We start from the raw sequence: 24346 nt of genomic DNA on the forward strand, positions 1-24346 counted from the left end.
TTTAACAGACGATTTCAATATTTTAGATTTGTGAGTGCTTAGAGAGGAACAAAATGCACAATAGCCCTAAGTCTATTATTTATTCTTGGACTGTCTGACTAAGGGACAAAGGGCTGAGTGTGGCCGCAGAATTCCTTCTACGGTCCGCACTCTGTTACCTGGGGCTCAGATGCCCTTGCTGATCTGCGGTCCGCAGAATGTCTGGTACAGTCGCAGATTTTTGTTGCGGGCCACAGAATTTGGTATACGGCCACACATTGGCCATTTCTTTGACAAACCAAACTTTAGAGAGTTTGCATTTTCCCTTTTCAATTTGTGCGGTCCGCACTGCAATTGTGCGGCCGCAATTCCCTTTTGCTGTAGCAATCACAATTGTGCGGTCCGCACAATATTCGTGCGGTCCGCACTTCTTTCGATACTTAGCCAGTTTTCTGAGCACAGTTCCTGTAAAGCACACTCATCCCTGCAACACACTTCAAATCTAGTTAGCACAAAAATAACACCTATCTACAAAAGAAGAAAAGAAAAAGAAAAAGAAACATGGGTTGCCTCCTAAGAAGCACCTGAGTAAACGTCGCGGCACGACGCAGATTACCATCACTTCAAATGAATCACTGCCACAACATGGCCATCACCAACTTTTCGCAAATAATGCTTCAACCGGTGACCATTGACTCGGAACACCTCTTGATTTTTATTCTTCAAGTCTAATGCACCAAAGGGTGTCACACCCACAACTTCAAACGGGTCACTCCATTTAGACTTTAACTTCCCGGGAAACATCCTCAATCGTGAATTGAACAACAACACAAGATCAGCCTATTCGAACTCTTTGTTCCAAATGTACTTGTCATGAAGATATTTCGTCTTCTCTTTTTATAAGGGCGAACTTGTGTATACATGGTACTAGAACTCATCCAAATCATTCAAATGTGCCACCCTCAAGTTGGAGGCGACATCCCAATCAAGATTCAACTTCTTTAGAGCTCACATGGCTTTGTGCTCAAGTTCTACCGAAAGATGACAAGCTTTTACGAACACCAACCGGTATGGAGACATTCCGATAGGTGTTTTGTAAGTTGTTCGATAAGCCCATAAAGCATCATCAAGTTTCTTAGAGCAATCCGTCCGGTTAGCATTCACTATTTTGGAAAAAATACTCTTTATCTCCCGGTTGGAGACTTTCACTTGACCGCTTGCTTGTGGATGATAGGGAGTCATGACTTTATGAGTGACACCATACTTGGTGAGTAAGGTGTCAAAGGCTTTGTTGCAAAAATGTGACCCCCCATCACTTATGATAGCACGTGGAGTACCAAAACCTTTTGAAAATATTCTTCTTCAAGAATGCCACCACACTTCTCGCCTCATTGTTGGATAGAGCAATGGCCCCAACCCATTTGGACACATAATCAACTGCGACCAAGATGTAGGTGTTCCCACAAGAACTCACAAAAGGTCCCATGAAGTCCATACTCCACACATCGAAAATATCAATCTCCAAAATGGTGGTGAGGGGCATTTCATTTTTCTTTGAGATTCCACCGTCCCTTTGACATTCATCACATCATTTCATTAGATCACTTGCATCTTTGTAAAGAGTGGCCAATAAAAATCACAACTTAGCACTTTGGCCGTCGTTCTCGCTCTACCATGGTGACCACCATATGGCGAAGAATGAAAAGCCCCAAGAATTTCACCTTGCTCCTCCTCTGGTACACATCTTCTAATCACCCCATCCGTAAAAATTTGGAAAAGATACAATTAATCCCAATAATAGTCTTGACAATCCCGTTTGAGCTTCTTCCTTTGGTTTGAAGAGAACTCATGCGGGATGATACCACTCACAATAAAATTTTCTAGATCTGTGAACCATGGCACCTCTGTCATTGAAATAGCCAAAGGTTGCTCATTGAGGAAGGAGTCATTGATTTTAAGTCCATCATGTGACCTCCCCTCCTCCTCCAAACGAGACAAGTGGTCCGCCACTTGGTTTACACTTCCTTTTCGATCTTGGATGTCAATATCAAACTCTTGCAACAAAAGCACCCATCTCTTCAATCGGGCTTTGGAGTATTTCTTGCTTATAAAACAACGAAGTGCCGCATGATCCGTGGGGACAATCACTTTTGCACCCATCAAGTACAAACGGAACTTTTCAATAGCAAACACAATAGCAAGGAGCTCTTTCTCAGTAACGGTATAGTTGACTTGGGCACTATTCATGGTCTTACTAGCATAGTAGACCGGATGAAAAATATTGTTGATGTGTTGCCCCAAAATAGCCCCCACCGCTACTTCACTTGCATCGCACATAAGCTAACACTCCAATTTGGAGTGGTTATAATGGGAGTAGTAGTCAACTTGAACTTTAAAAATTCAAAGGCTCTCATGAAACCATCATTGAAGTGGAACTTAGCATCTTTCTCCAAGAGCTTACCAACGGGTTCACCACTTTAGAGAAATCCTTGATGAAATGCCGATAAAACCTCGCGTGGCATAAGACACTCCGCACGCCCTTCACTGAAGTTGGAGGTGGAAGTTTAGAAATCACCTCAATCTTTGCCTTGTCGACTTCAATGCCATTCTTTGAGATCTTGTGGCCAAGGACAATGCCTTCCTCGACCATGAAATGACATTTCTCCCAATTTAGCATCAAATTTGTTTCTTCACATCTTGCCAACACTTTATCCAAGTTCGCGAGACAATCATCAAAAGAATTCCCGACAATCGAGAAGTCATCCATGAATACTTCAAGGTTATCCTCCACCATGCTCGTGAAGATAGCCATCATACACCTTTGAAAAGATGTCGGTGCATTGCACAACCCAAATGGCATCCTCTTGAAAGCGAAAGTACCATAAGGACATGTAAAGGTAGTTTTCTCTTGATCCTCTAGAGCAATAAGAATTTGGTTGTAGCCAGAATATCCATCAAGGAAACAATAGAAAGCTCGGCCGTCCAATCTATCAAGCATTTGATCTAGGAAGGGAAATGGAAAATCTTCCTTCCTTGTGACTTTGTTGAGATTATGATAGTCCGTATACACTCTCCATCCAGTCACCGTTCTTGTAGGAATCAACTCATTCTTGTCAGTGGTGACCACCGTTATGCCCCCTTTCTTTGGGACACATTGAACTGGAGAAGTCCAAGAACTATCGAAAATTGGGTAGACAACCCCGGCATCCAACCACTTGATGATCTCCTTTTTAACAACCTTTTGCATGGCTTCATTGAGTCTCCTTTGATCTTCAAGAGATGGTTTGGCACCTTCCTCCAAGTTAATCTTGTGCATGCAAAATGCAGGGTTTATCCCCCGAATATCCGCCAATGTCCATCCAATAGACTTCTTCCACTTTTGTAGCACCGCCAATGTAGAGTCTACATGCATGTTAGTCATACAAGAGGAAAGAATAACCGGTAAAGTAGCATAAGGGCCAAGAAATTCATAACGAAGATGTGGAGGAAATGACTTCAACTCCAAGATAGGAGGCTCATCAATTGAAGGCTTTGTAGGAGGAGTTGTCCTATTTTCAAGATCCAAGGACAATTTGCGGGGTTCATATGTGTATGACCCCATTCCTTGCAAAGAGTTCACACATTCCACGAAGCCATCCATCTCGTCATCGTCAAAGTTGAGCAAGAGGCCTCCAACTTATCACCAACATTTATCGCAACACTTGTTTCATCCACAATCACATCGATCACTATGTCCACGAAAGAGCACACCTCGTTGATATTGGGTTGCCTCATGGACTTACGCATGTGGAAAACCACTTTTTCATCACCAACCTGGAAAGTAAGTTCTCCGGCTTCAACATCAAAGAACCTTCCCCGTAGCAAGAAAAGGTCTACCAAGAATAATCGGCACCTAATAATCAACCTCACAATCAAGAATGAAAACATCCGCCAGGAGAATGAATTTATCAACACGAACCAAAACATCCTCAATCACTCCCAAGGGTCTCTTCATAGTATGATCGGCCATTTGCAATATCATAGAGGTGGGCCTTGGTTGCCTAATTCCCAATATCTTGAAAATCAAGTAGGGCATCAAATTTATATTTGCCCCAAGATCATAATGAGCTTTTGCGAACTCGGCACTTCCAATTGTACAAGGAATCATGAAAGCACCAGGATCCTCCAACTTGGGAGACACTGAATGCACAATTGCACTAACATGATGAGTCATTTTTATAGTTTCAAAATTCATCAACCGCTTCTTTGTCGCGGGATCCTTCATGAACTTTGCATAACCGGGCATTTGCTCCAAGGCTTCAATTAATGGCACATTGATTGAGAGACTCTTCATCATTTGGATAAACTTCTTGAATTTGTTTCACCATTTTGCTTTGCAAGTCTTTGAGGGTAAGGAGGTGGAGGCTTAGGCAATGGTGCCTTAGCCTTTTGCACTACCAGTTCCGGCATGTCAATAATGTGATTCCTAGACGGGTTCACCTCCTCTTGAGTCTCTTCCACGCTATCATCAATATCAATCTGAACCTCATCATTGGATTGCTCAACATTAATCGGGATCTCCTCTTCTTGCACTACTTGCTCCTCATCCACAAGTTGCCTTTGGCTCGAGGTGGGTGTATTCTCACCTTTTCCACTCCTTGTAGTAACGGCCATGGCATGCCCCGTGTTGTTCCCACCCTTTGGGTTCACCATTGTGTCACTTGGTAGTGCCCCCTTAGGACGAGTATTTAGAGCTTGAGAGATTTTCCCCATTTGAACTTCCAAGTTACGGATTGATGTATTGTGGGAGGCAAGTTGGGCATCAGAATCGGCATTCTTCTCCATCATTTGATTGAACATATTTTCAATATGCCCATTTCATTGTTGGAAAAAATTGGACCGTGAGAAGGATAAAGAGGTGGGTTGCTCGGTTGTTGATACATCAGGAGCCTTTGAAAATTTGACCCCCAATTTTCTTGGTTATTGTTCCATCTCCCTTGATTGTTACCTCCCCAATATCATTGATTATTGCCACTCCAATTACCTTGGTTATTTCCACCACTCGAATTTCCTTGATTGTTGTTATTATGTCAATTCCCTTGATTGTTGCCACCGCTCCAATTACCTTCGTTGTTAGAATTCCAATTACCTTGATTACCTTGAGGTCTCCATTGTTGTTTATTCGAGCCTTGAGAGTTGTTTCTTTGCCCTTGAAAGTTTTTCACATATTGCACTTCCTCATCTTGTTCATTGTAAGATTCATCTTGATCAAACCCACTATCTTCTTGCACATAATTCTCCACTCAGTTTTGCACTTGTGGACCCTTGGTCCTTCTTTTTTTCACCATCATGCTTACTCCCTCCATGGCATTGACTTGATTAGGAATTTGCACCTGTTGAAGTTGAGCCTTCGTTAATTGATTCATAGTGGTGGTCAATTCGGCAATAACTTGCCCATGGTCATGCAACTCTTTATGGAGGTGAATCACGTTCAGATCACCTTGAGGAACATTAGCTTGACTTTGCCATGTCGATAATGTGTCCACCATTTTATCTAAAATCTCACAAGCTTCCGCATACGGCGTTGTCATGAAATTTCCTCTGGCAAGTTGATTTACCACGCACCGATTGGCCGTATTGATCCCCCGATAGAAATGTTTGTTGAATCATATTCTCCGTCATGTCATTATTGGGGCACTCTTTGACCATTGTTCTATACCGCTCCCATATCTCATGTAACGGTCATTTAGCTCTTGTTTGAATGCTAGAATCTCGTCTCTAAGAGTAACATATGCCTAGGAGAAAAGAACTTAGCAATAAATTTCTCTGCCACTTATCACAAGTACGGATGGAATGGTTTGGGAATCTTTACAACCAATGTAAAGCTTTTCCCCGTAGAGAGAAGGGAAATATCCTTAACCTTAAAGCATCCTTGGAGACATTTGTCTGTTTACTCCCCCAACAAGTGTCCACAAACCCCTTCAAGTGTTTGTATGTATTTTGACTTGGAGCCCGGGTGAAGAATTCTCATTGCTCTAGTAATGTGAGCATTACATTTGTGATTTGAAAGTTGCCCACCCTAATATGGGGCGGGACTATAGCACTTGCATACCCTTCACTCGGCAACACCCGGTGTGGAGCTGCTCTTGGTGGAGGTGGGGGTGGAACTGGGACATTGTCTTGAAGCGTCCGGCCTCTTCTATTTGCTTGAGGTTCAAGAGGAACCTGTTTGACTTGGTCATCCTCAACGTCAACATCCCCCAAGGGCATGTTTCCGAGTTGATCATTGTTGTTTGCTATTGTTGCACCTACAATTGATTCATAAAAATTAGTAACACGGAAGAAAAAGAAGACAACCCACACACCAAACCAATTATATAGCTAAACTCGTTTTTACCTCCCCGACAACGGTGCCAAAAATTTGATCTCGTCTAATTCACACCTCAAATCAAGGATATGAAATGGTCGATTGCAATAGTAATACCCACAAGAGTCGGGGTCGATTTCCACAGGGAGCTATATATGGGAGTTAGGAGTATATATTATAGTACGTGAGTTTGAACTATCACAATTTACCCTTCCACAAATTGGGGTTGTTTCTATGTCTATTTCAAACTAAGATTGCAAAGTTAAGAAATGAAACTAAGAAATTGTTTTTGTTGTTTTTCAAGTTTTGTAAAAAGCCTAGGGCTATGACCATCACCTAGGTGTTTGCCTATTGGGATATAAACCCTAATGCTTATTTTGTTGATCAGGGTGTATTATAGCTATCAATCCTCAATACCTCTCGGTCGTAGAGTGATTTTGCCCAATTTGGCCTTCTCATGACCAAATGGGTATTTCTCAAAACGGTTGATAAAAGCTCAAGTCAGGTTATTACTAACTCTAGGTTGAACCCTTTAATTGGGATTATCAACCTCTCGATTGAGCTAATTTCTTGTTAGCCAAGTTTTCCTAGACTAAGTCTCTCTTTCTCAAGTAGAGACTTAGTCAAATAGGCATGAACTAATATTTGCAACCATTAATTCCACAAATTAAATCATGAACAAGGCTAAATAATAAATAGCCAACCATAAACAAGCATTAAATTAAACACCCATAAGGTTTACACACTAGGGTTGGGTCACAACCCTAGTAAAAATCTAGCTACTCATGCTTGAAATTGAATAAATCCAAGAAGAGATGCTAATTAAACTCGTATTATAAAATAACGACAAAATCTATGTTAAAGTATCCTAAAATATGAAATACTACTAAAAGAAGTAAAGACAAACTGCTACTGTAGTTGCTGATCTCAAAAATTGACCTAAAATTGTGAAACTCGTCTATTTATATAGGGCAGGAAATTCCAGACAAAAAAGCCCTTCGGGAGGTTCTGCAGCTACACAATTCCATGCGAGGTCCGCAGATTTCTTCAACTTGTTAGGAACTGGAGGTCTGCGGCCGCATAATTGTGATCTGTGGACGCAAGGCACTCTTTCCGCGGTCCGCACTTTTACATATGCCGCTGCACTTGATCTTCTGCGGCCCCCGCTTTTACACTTACGGTTTTGTAGCTCTTCTTCTGCTACCGCACAATTCTTGTGCGGTCCGCACTTTTAGGGGACTTTGAATGCACTTTCTCTGAACTTTTGGTCATAGACATCTTTTGTAGTCGCACAATTCATGTGCGGACCGCACTTTGTACCAAACTCTGCTGGCTTTTCCATCATCATCTACGGGCATAGATGATATTCTACGGTCTGCACTTTTGGGCTTCTGTGACTTTTATGGCCTTGAGTACAGATTACTCCTTTTTGAGTTGGATTTTCATCTCGAGAGTCCAATCTTCCAATATTCTTGCAATTAAGCACCTTTCATCAGTTTTCGGGAACACAATTAAACGCTTTTGGACTAAAACAAAAGCTAAAAGGCGCTAATAAGTAGTCAAAATCCCCACTTATCAGTACTTAATCTCACTATCTCGCACTCCTACTCATCACGCTCAATCACTCATCATACTCAGTCACTCAGCATTGTACGGTACCTGCGCTCATTGCTGGTATGTCATACTCCGGAGGGGCGGATCCTGACCAAGTGTTAATATAAGCAAACATGGCCTACTGAGGCGTGTAGCCCAATCCCATCATGAATTAATAAAACTTGTAGCGGCGTGCAACCCGATCCCGTCAATAATAATAAAGCCTATAAGGTCTGCTGCGGCATGCACCCCGATCTATATACTAATAATATATAAAGTCAATATGGCATGTTGTGGCGTGCAGCCCGATCCACAATATCTCTTACAACACGACTCTCAGGCCCAACTCAGCCGTCAATCTCTCCAGCCTCTTGGGCTCATAAATCTCATGCCAATCAGCCCAACAATGATAACATGATGTGACAACAAAGGATAATAGAGACTGAGATAAGATATGAGAATGAATCAACATGACTAAGTATGTAACTGCAATTTAAGAAAATAACTCAACATCAGAGATGACCTCAGTGGGTCCCAACAGAATAACATATAGCCTAAACATGATTTCTAACATGATTCACAGCTCAATTTCTCTAACACGTAAAAAATTCATGGATAGAGACAAGATTTGGTAACTACACAGTATCACAGAATCAATCGAGTCATAATTCACATGGTGCATGCCCACACGCCCGTCACCTAGCATATATGTCACCTCAACACCAAACACATAATATGTGTGTTCAAAGATTCATACCCTCAGCACCAAGTTTAGAAGTGCTACCTACCTCGAACAAGCTGTATCCAATACCGAGCAAGCCAAATAATACTATGGAAACACCATCCTGTGCGTACCTCCAAAAGGCTCAAAACTAGCCAAATCAACTCAAGAACATCAAATAATTCCAAAGGAAACAAACCTAATCGATAAAGATCGAATCTTTAATCAAAAGCCCAAAGTCTACCAGAAAGTTAACAAAAGTCAACACGGGGCCCGCCTTGGATTCCGAACCCAAGCTTACCCAAGCGAAGCACGAACAACTACAAGCTCACACGAATGAAAATCGACTAAATCATAGTCCGATAGCTCAACCAATTTGCCAAAACATCTCTCTTGGGTGTTCATAACCCAAGAGTCCAACCCACACTAGTTGGATCCCTTATCTCCCGAAATACTCCTCCAAAACTCGCCATATTCGAGTATGTTATTCTCCTAATATAGGAGAACAAAACCCCAAAAGGGATCGAGAAATAAATTCATCTAACTCATTTTCAATTTTTAAAATTTAGGACATAACCCTAGGTCTTGATTTAAAGAAATAAATGAGTTTTCAATTAAAATCATGGATTAAAGCTTAAACCAAGGGAATGAATCAAAGGAAAATACTTAGGTTATGATTTAGACCTTTCCCCATGGAAGGAACTTGAAGAAAATCTTTGAATTCTCCTAATCCCAAACGTACAAGATGAGAAAAACTCCAACAACATTAATAGCAAAAAACACCCAGCTGTTTTGTTTCGTTTCTTGTGCCAAACGATCCTGAAACTTGCTTTTGATGCCTCCAATGGATCCCTAGTAAAATTCCAGTCAAGTTACGCTTTTGAATCACTCCATTTGACATTACAATGAAGGAGATAAGTTGGTTTGAATATTTGGAAATAATGCAAACTTTTAAATACGAACAGTGGCAATTTCGTAATTAATCTGAAAAATCTAACAACCCAATTCTTAGTAAAATGACCATAAATTCCTCATACTATGTCGAAACTTGATGATTTCAGTTGCTATAATTCCTAAATTACGATAATGGATATAATGATTTAGTCCCAATATGAATCAAAGGTCGTTTCTCAATATGATAACCTTTATGCTCAAATCGACATCGAAACCAAAAACAATCACCATACTACCCAAACTTATCCAAAACTCATCGAAATTTAACCAAACTTTTTGGAAATGTCCAAAATCATCATACAAACTTATTGGAATAAATAAAACCCGATTCTGAGTCCGTTTAGCCAAAAGTCAAACCTTGGTCAACTTTTCCGACTTAAAGCTTCTAAAACGAGAATCATTCTTCCAAATCAATCCCGAACCGCTCAAAAACTGAAACCAACCATACACGCAAGTCATAATACATAATATGATGCTACTCGAAGTCTCAAACCACCGAATGGAACGCTAAAGCTCAAAACGACCGGTCGGGTCATCACATTCGCCCCCACTTAAACATACGTTCGTCCTCGAATCTGCCAAGAGTCATTCCAAAGCCATCAAATTGCCATATACCCTTACCATACACATAACTATGGGTGATCCCACATCACCCCAATCCATATAAGCCCGACAACACCACCTAACAGAGGATCCTTACTTCAACCTTAGTCCATAAACCTTAAAACCCAAATTCCCAACATCCAGAACTCATTATATGACCAGATTCTTGCATCTATGCACCGTCTAACTCTAAACAAACTGTGTCAATAAATAACCATATCCCAAGAAATAATCACATGATATACCACATAACTTAAATACTCATAGCGATTATTGTTGACCGCAATAACTGCTCGATAACCAACCCGACATCGGTAACAAACCTCATATCAATTAAAATCTTGTTCTGAACCTTCGTACGCTGCCAATGATGAAAGAAACATACATAAACTCATAACCACCCATCAGATTAACAAGTCGTGGAGCTCTCTTGCCTAATAAGAACCATATCCAAAATCTAAGTCGACGAGTGACAAAACTCTTGAAAACATAGCTTAATCAAATCCGATGGCACTCATTTAAGGCCCAATAACCCCACCTCATCAAGTACAAGATACTCGACCAACATGTCACACAAATCCTACTTAGAGCCACATACCATGCAATTCATGCACCAATAAACAATAACTCAAATATACCCAATGACCAAAAGAGAATGGAAATGAAGAAACCATCCCCCCAGCTCAACAGATACCACCACGAAGCGCAATGCTATTAATCCACCACATAAGAAGAAACATAACACACGAAATAAGCACAAAGGATCATATTCTATCATAACGTCATTGGGATGCATGACCCAATCATAACATCAGTTCATATGAAATACCTCAAGTCACAATGCTTAAAATCAACAACCACACGCAAATCGACATCAAGTACACAAAGTGCATGACCATAACTATGGAGAAGGGAATAACACAATATACCACAGCCCGAAAAGATCATAACCAAGGCTCAATCAATGATTCAACACCCCAATAACCATTCCGCTCGAACTCCGCTATAACACCCAAACATAACCGCATCGGGTGTGCGTATAACCAACAAATCACAGCCCTTTGTAGCATAAAAGAGTAACACATAGAACATATCAGAACACGAACAAGCTCAACTCTAACCGAATGACACACCTTTCAGCAATAACGATGTTGAGTCAACAAATCCGACTCGGTGTAGAATACACATCCTCATTGGGCCTACTAATGGGCCCCAAAATCAACTCCCGTCATTCCCAAATGGATAAATAGCCCTCCAGAACTCCACAATGACCTAGCCATGTCACGTACTACCATCTAGCTAACTTTGGCCACATATTCATAGTCCGCAACCCCGAAACAATCTGCTTCTGGGAACTCCCAGTCTCCAAATTCATAGAACACATGAATCACCATAGCCGATCCCAACTCCACCACTTGAATAAGTAACACATCTCTCATACATAATCATCCCCACGAGAAATACTTCTATAATTCTTCCATGACACGTAGAAAAATCTAAACATCAACAGTTGATCAACCAGGCGAGTACCGAAATACCAATGAAGCATCTGTAAATCAAAACACAGTGTGCCTTCTGAAATGCGCACACTTCTCGGGCAATACCAAGTAGTAATAGCATTCATCTAGTCATCTCAAATCGTCCATGTTGTCTAAGAATTCATGACCTTCCCTTTAAAACTGAATCATGAACATCAGCATGCAAATCTCAATCCTACACAACACACCGCATCTATCATGCCATAATATGAAAAGCACAAGAATCTCATAATCAACTCTCTGTCAGCAGAAGAATACATACCCGATCAGTGAGAAACCATCCAGGAAAAAATCACAATATGCAACATGCTCCTCACGCGGGTAGGAAATATCCATCTCAAACCGTGATAGAAACCATCAAGAAATCTTCGAAACCCATTTGCACATAACCAAGCCATCAGAACTGAATCTCTCTAACTCAACCAAGCCCCGCAGGTCGCCAAACCCAAGAGTATTGCCACAAAACACCTGTAGAGACTCACCACATCATAAGTACCCAAAGAACCGATCATATCCATTACCATGCTAAGCCAACCTACTACCAAGATGTCCTATTTCTCCGAGTTCCTTCCGAATTTCCCTCAAGTTGACACTTCTCCTTGCCAGAACACCACGATCATTACCCAAAGCTCACCACAAGAGATCCTAGCATAAAACAACACCTCCCTAAGGCCCATAAGTCATTGTATTCCCTCTTAAGCATCCTGAGACACCCACTCTGAAGAGACCTTTTGTGAATCTATAGTTGTTTCCTTCACCTTCCTGATACTGAAATGTAGAATCCATAATGATATAGATATACCGCGAGTCTCGATACCATCCAGTGTAAATCTTAGATTCTAGCCATATACAAATCCAAAAAAATCTCAATTACTACATATAAATCTTAAATCCATTAGAACCTTCTTGGGTCATCGATTCTGCTCAAATCTCAATTGCACCGCCCAAACGGGCCAAACGACATGTGCCCTATTAGCACGACAACACCCAAAGAAGTAACCAGCCTTAACACAACCGAGCAAATTCCTACTCCATGTGCACTACATTCTTCACGAATAACAACTCAATGGTTCCATGATTCCCATATACCCATAAAGTGTAATACACCATGCATCCAGAAATTTTCTTGCTTAAGTCATCCTCAAAACCAACCTCTACAAGTCATAACCGATCCACAAGTATGCCTCAGACCGAAACCAATACAACTTGGACCATGCAATCAAATCGTCGATAGAGGAGTCCCTCACTTGTCCCAAAGCCATATATCAAAACACTCGATAAATCACAATGCCCATACTCTATTACCGTCATGATACTGCAGTGAGATTCAACTAAATCTTTCATAAGCTCATGTAACACAAACCATATATTACCTCAAATCATCTGCTAAGCTCGCATTCATGCTCGTGACGGTCAGGTCAACTTTCTCAACCAATCCAAACTCAAATCGTAACAACTATAGCCACTGGTAGAAAAGAAAGCCTCCACAACATCATAAGGATCACACATCCGTAGATTACCCCGCATGTGATAACCCACCTACTTAGCCTCAAACTGATATCTGTCTATACCCTTTCACAGCCACAACTACTATGCAATCCCTTAATCTTCCTGAGTCTGAACTCATCAACAAGACATGAAAATCTACTTCGTTCCACAAATGAAATAAAATGAAAGAATCTCTCAAAAACCTTCATAACTCAAGACTGTATGACACATCCACAGAAATTCAGCATCCAATAGTTCTTTTCACATCTCAAGCAAACTCTTTCTGTCACGTTCAAACCATCTGAACACATCCCGCATTCACATCCTACTCATCATATATCCATCTAACCACTCATCGAGCCACCAGTCCCACTCATAGGGATACCACCGGACATAGAAGTCCAAAAGCACATGCTCACACAACTGAAACTATCGAGCCTAAGTTGTGGTCCATCCAAGCCTTAAGTCCTCCAGACTGGCCCATCACCAAAACACAATAAACAAATCTCTCACCTTATCCATGGGATCCACAAGCCGTCGATGTACAGTTGATACCGAGCGCTCATATGCGCATATGAGTGAGTGGAAGGAATTGATTGAGTATGTAACTACAATTTAAGCAAATAACTCAATAGCAGAGATGATCTCAGTGGATCCCAACAGAATAAGCATATAGCCTAAACATGATTTCTAACATGATTCACAACTCAATTTATCTAACACGTAGAAATTACATGGATAGAAACAAGATTAGGTAACTACACAGTATCACAGAATCAACCGAGTCATAATTCACATAGTGCACACCCACGCGCCCGTCATTTAGCATGTGTGTCACTTCAACACCTAACACATAACATGTATGTTCACGGATTCATACCCTCAGCACCAAGTTTAGAAGTGTTACCTACCTCGAACAAGCTGAATCCAATACCGACCAAGCTAAACAATACTCTAGAAATGTCATCTCGCGCGTACTGACCTCTGAACAGCTCAAAACTAGCCAAAAGCAACTCAAGAACATCAAATAATCCAAAGGAAATAAACCCAATCGATAAAGATGGAATCTTTAATCAAAAGTCCAAAGTCAACCAAAAAGTCAACAAAAGTAGCCCGCCTTGGATTCCGAATCCAAGCTTACCGAGCATAGCTCGAACTAATACAAGCTCAAGCAAACTAAAACCGACTCAATCGGAGTCCGATAGCTCAACCAATTCGCCAAAATATCGCTTTTAGGTGTTCATAACCCAAGAGTCCAACTCACACTAGTTGGATCTCATATCTCCCAAAATACTCCTCCAAAACTCACCATATTCGAGTATGATATTCTCCTAATATACAATAACAAAACCCCATAAGGAATCGAGAAATAAACACCTCTAACTCATTTTCAATTTTTAAAATTTAGGATATAACCCTAGGTCTTTATTTAAAAAATTAAATGGGCTTTCAATTAAAATCATGGAATAAAGCTTAAACCAAGGGAACAGATCAAAGGGAAATACTTAGGTTATGATTTAGACCTTACCCCATGGAAGAAACTTGAAGAAAATCTTTGAATTTTCCCAATCCCAAACATTCAAGACGAGAAAAACTCCAACAACGCAAATAGCCAAAAACACCCAGCTATTTTGCCTTGTTTCTTGTGCCAAACGATCCCGAAACATGCTTTTGATACCTCCAATGGATCCCTAGTAAAATTCCAGTCAAGTTAGGCTTTTGAATCACTCCATTTGACCTTATAATGAAGGAAAAATGTTGAGTTTAATATTTGAAAATAGTGCAGATTTTTAAATACGAATTCAGTGGCAATTTCGTAATTAATCTTAAAAATCTGGCCATCCAATTCTTAGTAAAATGACCATAAATTCCTCATACGATGTCGAAACTTGATGATTTCAGTTGCTATGGTTCCAAAATTATGATACGGATATAATTAGTCAAAACACGAATCAAAGGCCCTTTTCTCAATATGGTAACAGTTATGCTCAAATCGACGTCGAAACCGAAAACAATCACCATACAACCCAAACTTATTCAAAACTCATCGGAATTTAACCAAACTTTTTGGACATGTCCAAAATCCTCATACAAACTTATTGGAATAATTAAAACCCAATTCTGAGTCCGTTTACCCAAAAATCAAACCTTGGCCAACTCTTCCAACTTAAGCTTCTAAAACGAGAATCTTTCTTCCAAATCAATCCCGAACCGCTCGAAAACCGAAACCAACCATACATGCAATTCATAATACATAATATGAAGCTACTCAAAGTCTCAAACCACCGAATGAAATGCTAGAGCTCAAAACGAGTGATCGGGTCGTTACATTATATTTTGCTGCAGTTGGCATTTGAAATCAAGCTTCATAAGGCACTCCACATTCTCCCCCTGAATCTGGTGTTCCATTCACTGATCCTGTACCTGCATAATCCCTGAATGTTTTTGCACATAGAATTATAAGAACATTGTTCATATTTTCACCCTAAAAATTGATGATACTATAAACAAATTTTCCTCCTAAATTTTTTTATGTGTATGAGACTTCTTTATCTTGTCTATATCATGTTTATTTCACAATATCAGTATGTTTAGTTTAGATGGTTCACGTGGGGGTAGTGACTCGTCGGATGCATATCACGGCCTGGATGCTAGATTTGGGCAGTGACACTAATGCCTATATACTTTATCCTGTTTGATACCAAGAAATTGACATAAACTGATTTTTTTCATTTAAAAGATGCTCTCCACATGCTTGTCTTGATTTTCTTCTAAAGTAAAAAGGATAGTATCTAAATGTTAATTAGTTTACTTGTTGATTGGATCAAAATTGCACACTTATCTAATTGAAAATCAAATATGACTTGTTTAATAAATCAGAAAAAATAAAATATTCAAGGATCAATTTTATTAGACAAAAAAAGAAGAAAGGAAAACTAACAACGGAATCTCTCTCAAGGCAGTACATTTGAAATCTCATTCACTACTATACTTATGCTCTTGCGTTGAACCAAGCATAGGAGGAATACTCTGTTCATGTCGAAAAACATTTAGTGGATCAATTTGTGTCTTAGCTTTAACCAACCTATCATAGTTATGCAAGAAATACATTTCACCCCACGCTCTAGCTCTCTCCACAGCATCAACAGAGGAAGAATAACTACTACTAGCATTTCGCAATAAGTAGTTGTCGACCATATTCACTCCAAGATCCATATCCAAGTAGTTGATATAAGCTCCCCTTGGCGAGCTTGAAACAAATGGCGTCATTGTATTGTAAAATCCTCTTATCCACTCCATGTAAACGTTGCTCATGTAATCGTCCTCTTCATTCCACTGTGCTAGATACTGAATCGCGAAAAGGTTACCTTTTCTATGAGGGAAAGCAATAGCTTGATCACTAATCTTGTCCATGGCTCCGCCATAAGGATCGAAGACAAGGTATCCCTTCGGGTTTTTCTCGAGTTCAACAAGAAATGTTAGCATCCCATCCATTGAAACTGGCTTCTTCACATAGTCCGTCTTGCCTTTGAAGAAACCTTTTCCGTCCATGTAACGTTCTTTCAGACGGGAGATATCAGCAGAGGAGTTACCGCTAACGTCAGCTAACTCAGAGAAAAAAAGTGCTGACTCTACCCAAGTCATTTCCTTGCATTCATCATTCTTAACGCCTAGCTCCGGAAATGTCTCATTTGATATGGAAAGAGCTTCAGTTTTTGGACCCAAATAAAGTGCGTTGAATTGGGGAAATATTTCAATAGGAGTACTATTACCATATTTCATATCCGCCGGCAAATCTGCAGGTCTCAGGAGTACTCCTAGAGTAAAATCATCGACCAAATTTGGAGTAACAATTTGCCATTTCTCAAGTATTTGAGCCACGTATTGTTTGGATCCAGGCCTATAGATCATACAAGTTGTTACGATTTTAGGCACTTTGAGTAATCGAATTTTCCAGGCATAAACAATTCCCCAATTTCCACCGCCGCCACCTCTGATTGCCCAAAACACGTCTTCTCCCATGGCTTTTCGGTCTAATAAGCGTCCATCAGCATCAATAAGAAGAGCATCAACTATATTATCAGCAGCAAGTCCGAATTTTCTAGATAAAAGTCCAAATCCGCCACCAGAAATATGACCTCCAGATCCTACTGTTGGCCCCGAACCTGCTGAAAATGCATGAACGTCACTTGCCTTGGCAATGGCGTAATAAATTTGGCCAATTGTTGCGCCGCCCTGAGCCCAAGCAGTTTCAGAATCCAAATCTACTGAAACGTCGTCTATTTTCATCAAGTCAACGATCACGAATGGGGAACCGTCAAAGGAAACGTAAGAAGTTCCTTCGTAGCTGTGTCCGCCGCACCTTACTCTGATTTGATAAGATGCTTGTCTGCAACAAAGAATGGTGCTCACGAGCTCCTCCTTGCTGTTTGGTAGGATAATGAGGGTTGGTTTTGGCATGTAAGATGCTGCAAATCGAAGATTCTGAAGGGAGAAGTCGAGCAAGTTAAAGTAATTACTATTTGGATCATTCCTTGTGGAGTAAATAGAGAAGTTATGGATATTGTGGTTGATTAAACAGGTTGAAAGACTTGTAGCTCCTCCTTCTGCTCCATTAGTAGCAGTAGCAGAGAGGGAAGTAAGTGAAAAGCTGATCAGAATTATGAGTGGAAACATGTTGTATGTATTTCTTCCAACTAATTGCTTCACCTCTCCGAAAATACATGTATAGCAGATATGAGCAGTTTGAGAACAAAAAGATAATAATATTATAAAGTACCGGGGGGCTAAGCGGCTTCACGTGCTTCAGGGGTGCGTAAAATTTATTCCCATCCAATATTTATAGTAATTTATTTGGATGGTTCTTATGTATTGTATCTTATTATTATTTTAAATATAATATTTTTTCGGTTTTAATTTAGATGAGTTAGTTTGTCCGGCATAGAGTTTAAGAAAAAGGAAGATCAAGGGTAAAATGAGTAAAATGAAGGATTAAACTTGAATTACTTTCAATTGTAGAAATGCGTCATTCATTTTTGGAACGGACTATAAGAAAAGTGTGTCATCTAAATTAAACAAAGGGAGTATTTATTTTTATGGTTATTTTAATTTTATTGTATCGTACTGTTAAGTTCATTTGTCACGTAACGATAAAAGATCCTTTATATGTAATGACAGATTTGGTGTGATCGAGGCGTTAGCCTTTTTTTCATCTTACCCTTACTATAATTTCTATTTTATTTTTACAATCCCTTTTTAATAATTTTTTTTTGGTAATTAGCTTTTATATTAATCACCAATAATATTTGCAAAGCACCATAGTTAGCTATCACAGCATAACTATCCTATGAACATACAATCTCCTGCTCTTCCCATTTAGCTATTTAAAATCTATAACTCTCCCTTTTTAATAATTACTCTACCTCATACTCTATTTTTACTTTGTAATATTTTATGTCTATTTTCAAATTATTGGTGTATGACACTATAAAACGACGAAAAATAATACAATCAATCCAAATATTTTATAGACTAAAACAATACAGTAAAATACAATACAACAATACATTAAAAACTATATATAACAACCATCCAAAACAAATAGTGATTCAATGAACACTTGGCATATGTGTTCACATATACTCCTAAACTAACAACCTTAGTTTAGGAGTTTGCAATAATAAATTAGTATAATTTGACGCGTGTAGTTAAATTTTTACCCACGCGGTACATAGATGTCCCTGTCCTGCCTTGATTAAAGATTCCCCTTAGTCACCCTTTTTTGACTATTTAATTTGTCTCTTTCTTTGTCTGATTGCTCTAAAAAGATTGATTTTTTTATTTTCTTACCTACCTCCCTATTATTTATACTATTTCTTCATCCTTTTTAATTTATATAATATACTCCCTCTTAGGGCTGCTTATCGGGCGGATTATGCGGTTATTTACTCTTAATGGTTTGGCTTATCGGTTATCGGCTTTTAGACGTATTAATCCGCTAGCCACACGATAAGTTATCGGGCGGATTGGTATCGGTTTAGCTCTTATCGGGCGGTTATCGGGCGGATTGGTATCGGTTTAGCTCTTATCGGGCGGTTATCGGCCTAAGTCAATCTATATTGCACATGACGCAATTTACCAAATTTAGCGAGGGTCCAAAATTTGCTTCGTCGTGCTTCAAATGTATACTGATGTTGGTCAAAGAATGGGATTTCTTGCTCTTGTTTTATAACTGCTCCAATTTTCTTTAGATGTCGCTCTAATTTCTATACAATCCAAGAACACCTGCCGAAATGTGTGTGGACTGACATTTTTTTTTACACGCAAGCAAACCTGCGGATTATGTGTTAAACCCAATTTAACAGCAGATTCTACTCGTTAAACTATCTCTTGTTTGTTAAGTTTTGGTACTTCCACTGCACTTACTGGAGGTGGTAAGAATACGTGAAGCAATCAAGTAAATTGTTTTTGGTTTGATAGGATTGAAAAGAATGCGCGAAGCAAGCAATTATAATTTGTTTAATAGTAAATTAGTAGTAGAGAATAGAGATAGAGTACTGGAAGTGGAAAGGATTTTTGATTATTTAATATATATATATATANNNAAAATAAGTGATTTTTTAGCTGTTTTCACACAGATTAAGAAATCCACCTTTTAACATTAATTAGCAATGAAATTGACCATATTAACCTTTACTATCTCTTCACATAAATACTCCTAACACATACTCCAACACTATTTACTCCAAGGGCAATGTAGGAAAAAAATAATTAATTCATTCTTGAAATCTGGAAATATCACTTATTTTGGACCACCAAAAAAAAGCCAAAAAATCACTTATTTTGAACCGGAGGGAGTAATATAATTTGATTTACTATAAAGGTTAAAACTAAAATAATTTTTTGAGCTGTAGAAACAGTTTCTTGCACAAACAGAGTAAAATTACGTACAATAGATATTTATGATCCGGCCCTTTCCCGAACTTCGCGCTAGCAGGAGCTTAGTGCAACGGGCTACCTCTTTATTTATTTATTTATTTATTATTATTATTATTATTATTATTATTATTATTATTATTATTATTATTATTATTATTATTATTATTATTATTATTATTATCATCATCTTAAACATGTGATTATATTTATGTGCATATAAGTCATAAGTATAAATAAGAAGTTCAAATGACATTATTCTAAAATTTAGAGATAATTGTGAAGAAAATGGCTTTTGCCCAAATGAAAGAGAGTTTGTTTGTTTATTTTGTGATAATTAAGCTGTCACGACCCAAACCACCATGTCGTGATGGCACCTATGGTGGTACTGGGCTAGCCGATTCTTTACCAAAACAACACAAAATTTTATTTCAAAGATAAATTCAAGATATTTAATAATAAAACGTCATAAAGAAATTCTAAACAACGAAAGTGCGGAAAGAAAAGCCCGACATCGGAGTATCACTAGTCATGAGCATCTACAACAATTTGTCCGAAAATACTGAGACTAACATAGTCTTGAAAGTAACTACAAAATACTATAGGAAGATAGGAAGGAGGAGAGCAGGGGTGCGATCGCCAGCAGCTACCTTGCTAACTCCGAGAAGATCTACAGCTGGAATAGTCAACAGCCGCTACCGGGTCTTGGTACGCCTGGATCTGCACACAAGGTGCAGGAAGTAACGTGAGTACGTCAACTCAGTAAGTAACAACAAGAAATAAAGGCTGAGCAGTAGTGACGAGCAATAAACATTTAAAGTTCATATCATGAAAGCTGAGTAAAATACAACAGGCTTTTAAAATCAGGGTTTGAATCAAATCATCTCGTTTAAACCTAGTTCTAGTAAAAATCATTTAAAGATATTTTCAATAGTAGGCTCAATGCAAAGGTGAGCAAAAATGATGAAATCATAAACCTCCCCTCGGGCAAAACATCACTCATATACAGCCCTTTCGGGCAAACCTGACAGTCACTCGTATACAGCCCCTCGAGCATAGCTCACCATCACTCATGCCTCCAAGTCACTCAGCACTCGGCACTCGGCACTCGCGCTCAGTAGCTACCTGCGCTCACTGGGGGTGTGCATACTCCGGAGGGTCTCCTTCAGCCCAAGCGCTATAACAAGCCAACTCATGGCATAAATCAATCAGGTCCTCGGCCTATATCAAACATGATGTGGCGTACATCCCGATCCCATAAATATCATCACAAATCAGGCTCTCGGCCTCACTCAGTCATAAACCTCTCAAGCCACTCGGGCTCTCAGTAAAAATAGGGTACTCAGCGCAAAACAACATTTATATGCATCAAAACAGAGCAATAAAGACTGAGTTATGAAATCAATAAGCATAAACATGACTGAGTATAGATTTCCAATCGAAAATAATGAGAGGATAGAAATAAAAGACCTCTAAGGTCCAAACAACACCGGCATAAGGCCTAAATATGGCATCCAGCCTGATTTACTGAAATTCTTTTAAAACAAGTGAGAGGCATGTAGTTTCAACAAAATATTCAACATTACATTAGATACGGGACGAACCATGTCACAATCCCCAACGGTGCACGCCCACACGCTCGTCACCTAGCATGTGCGTCACCTCGAAATAGTCACATGACATAAATCCGGGGTTTCATACCCTCAGGTCTAGATTTACAATCGTTACTTACCTCAAACCGATCAAATCTCTACTCTGCGATGCTCTTGCCCCTCGACTCGATCTGCAAATGCTCCAAATCTGTTCACAATAAGTACAATACCATCAATATATGCTAGAGGAATGATTTCCACAAGAAAAACTACCAAATTAGACCAAGAATCCGAAATTGGCTCAAACCCGACCCCCGGGCCCACATCTCGGAATCCGACAAATTTTACAAAACTAGAAAGTCCATTAAATCGCGAGTCCATGCATACAAAATTTATCATAATCCTACTCCGTTTGACCCCTCAAATCCTCAAATCAAACTCTCCAAATCCCAAGCCCTAACCCCTCATTTTTACCAATAATCTTCCCTAATTACATGATTAAACAACGGAAAATCACCACATATACGAGTATTAGGGCTCAAGCAACTTACCTCACCGATAATCCCTTGAATCCCTCTTCAAAATCACTCCCAAAAGCTTCAAACCGACTAAAAATGATAAAGAATGGACCAAAATTCGCGAAGGGTTCGGTCTATACCTTCTGCCCAGGCTTTTTCACACCTGTGGGGCCGCTTCTGTGCCAAAACGTCCGCATCTGCGGAAGTCACTTAAGTCCTCAAAGCCACATCTGTGCCCTAGGTCTCGCACCTGCGGGCCCACAGATGCGACAAATCATCCATATCTGCGACTCCAGTCCTGCCCTTTCATTTCCGCATCTGCGGCTACACAACCGCACCTGCGACCTCGCACCTGCAGCTCCCCGTCCGCAGGTGCAGAAACGACAGAAAAATTCACACCAGCAAATTCAGAAGCTTTCAACCACCATAAATCAATCCGTTAACCATCCGAAAAACACCCGAGGCCCTCGGGACCTCAACCAATAATACCACAAGTCATATGCCAATATACGAACTTAGTTGAACCTTCGGAACACTCAAAACAACATCAAAACACCAAATTACCCTAAGATTCAAGCCTAAGAACTTCTAAACTTCCAAATATTGCAACCGACAAAACCTATCAAATCACCTCCAAATGATCTGAAATTTTGCACACACGTCACAAATGATACTACGAACCTACTCCAACTTCCGAAATTGCATTCCGACCCCGATATTTTCCACTAAATATAGTTTTTATTATACCAAACACATCTGCATCTTTTCTTAACTTTTGTTGGGAAAGAATATCAAGTTAGGTATATATGTCACTGCTCAATTAATTACTAGATGTTAAACAGAAGATGCGACTAGCTTAAAAAATGAATACTATTATCTTTTCATGGTTGCTAAAAGCAATCATATGCGAAAAATGAGAAGCAACAGGAGTGAATAATTATTAGTTGAGCTGTATTTGTCTAGAGTAATTACTATATTAACTCTAGGGATGGCAAATGGGGCGGGACGAGGCAGGGCGGGGTAGGGCAATACTTTAAGAACTTTAATGGAGTAAGACAGAGCAAAGTCTTAATGGGACGGGGCGGGGCGGGTCAAAACACATTTTTAAAAAATAGTAACTAGGGCAGGACAGGGGTAGGGCAGGATTTTAGCTGCGAACTCAGTTGCCTGTGGCTACCTCTGTAGCTATTTTAGTCAGCAACAGATTTGGTGCCTCAAATTCTTGTCGTTTTGTTTTCTTTTTAAAAAACTTGTTGTGTTTGCTTGCTAACATTTCTATTTAAAAAACTTGTTTTCTTTGCAATGTCTTTTTTACGCTTCACTAATGGGCAGATTTCTAGCTACTGAATTTTCATCTAAATATATATTTTGCAGTTTTTTTATTCTCTGGAAAAAGTTCTTAAAGATAAAGTAGAAGAATAACAATAAGAAAATTCCCTTTTCTAGTTTCTAAACTCTATGATATTGGAGTGGAACATTAATATAAGGAAAATTTAATTTTTGATATATTATATAACATAAATAAAAATTATATTTATTCAATCAATATGCACAAACAACTCTTATTGACATAGCAATATTAAATATTTCAATAGAAAGTTGCAAAGGTAAAAGAAATTAAAATCATGCTATAACATAAAAAATAAAGAGAAAAAAAATAAAAAAGAGTCTAAACGGGGCAGGGCGGGGCATGCTTAATAGGGCGGGGCAGGGCGGGCCAGGCCAAAATTCTCACATTAGGCTTGTATACGGTCGAAATCAGGTATGCTCGATTTCCCGGGCTCGAGGGGTCGCCTTAAGTCCGAGTTCAGGTAAGGTCGAGTTCGAGCTCGATGGATCAGACTCGAGCTCAAAGACAGAGTGCAATGCCCGAGGATCGAAGTGCGATGAGTATCAAAGCCGAGTATGCTCAACCCCGAGATAATGCCGTTACGGATTTATAACAGAATAAGCTAGATTCCTGCCACGTCCCCAAGATCATGGCGTAAATCCCATAATAGATTTGTACGAATCCATACTAGATGGTTAGACAACTGTCCCAAAAAGATTCTTTACTGTAAATAGAAATGTACCTTATT

At 39.4% G+C, this 24346-nt stretch overlaps 1 protein-coding gene across 1 annotated transcript; it reads right to left on the reverse strand.

Moving 5' to 3' along the window:
- On the reverse strand, nt 16111–17991 carry LOC109231301 (reticuline oxidase-like). Its single transcript, XM_019396928.1, has one exon. It carries the CDS (start codon nt 17897–17899, stop codon nt 16199–16201), a length of 1701 nt encoding a protein of 566 aa, XP_019252473.1. The 5' UTR covers nt 17900–17991; the 3' UTR covers nt 16111–16198.

This window comes from Nicotiana attenuata, chromosome 1 (genome assembly GCF_001879085.1).
Source record: "Nicotiana attenuata strain UT chromosome 1, NIATTr2, whole genome shotgun sequence".
NCBI lineage: Eukaryota > Viridiplantae > Streptophyta > Magnoliopsida > Solanales > Solanaceae > Nicotiana > Nicotiana attenuata.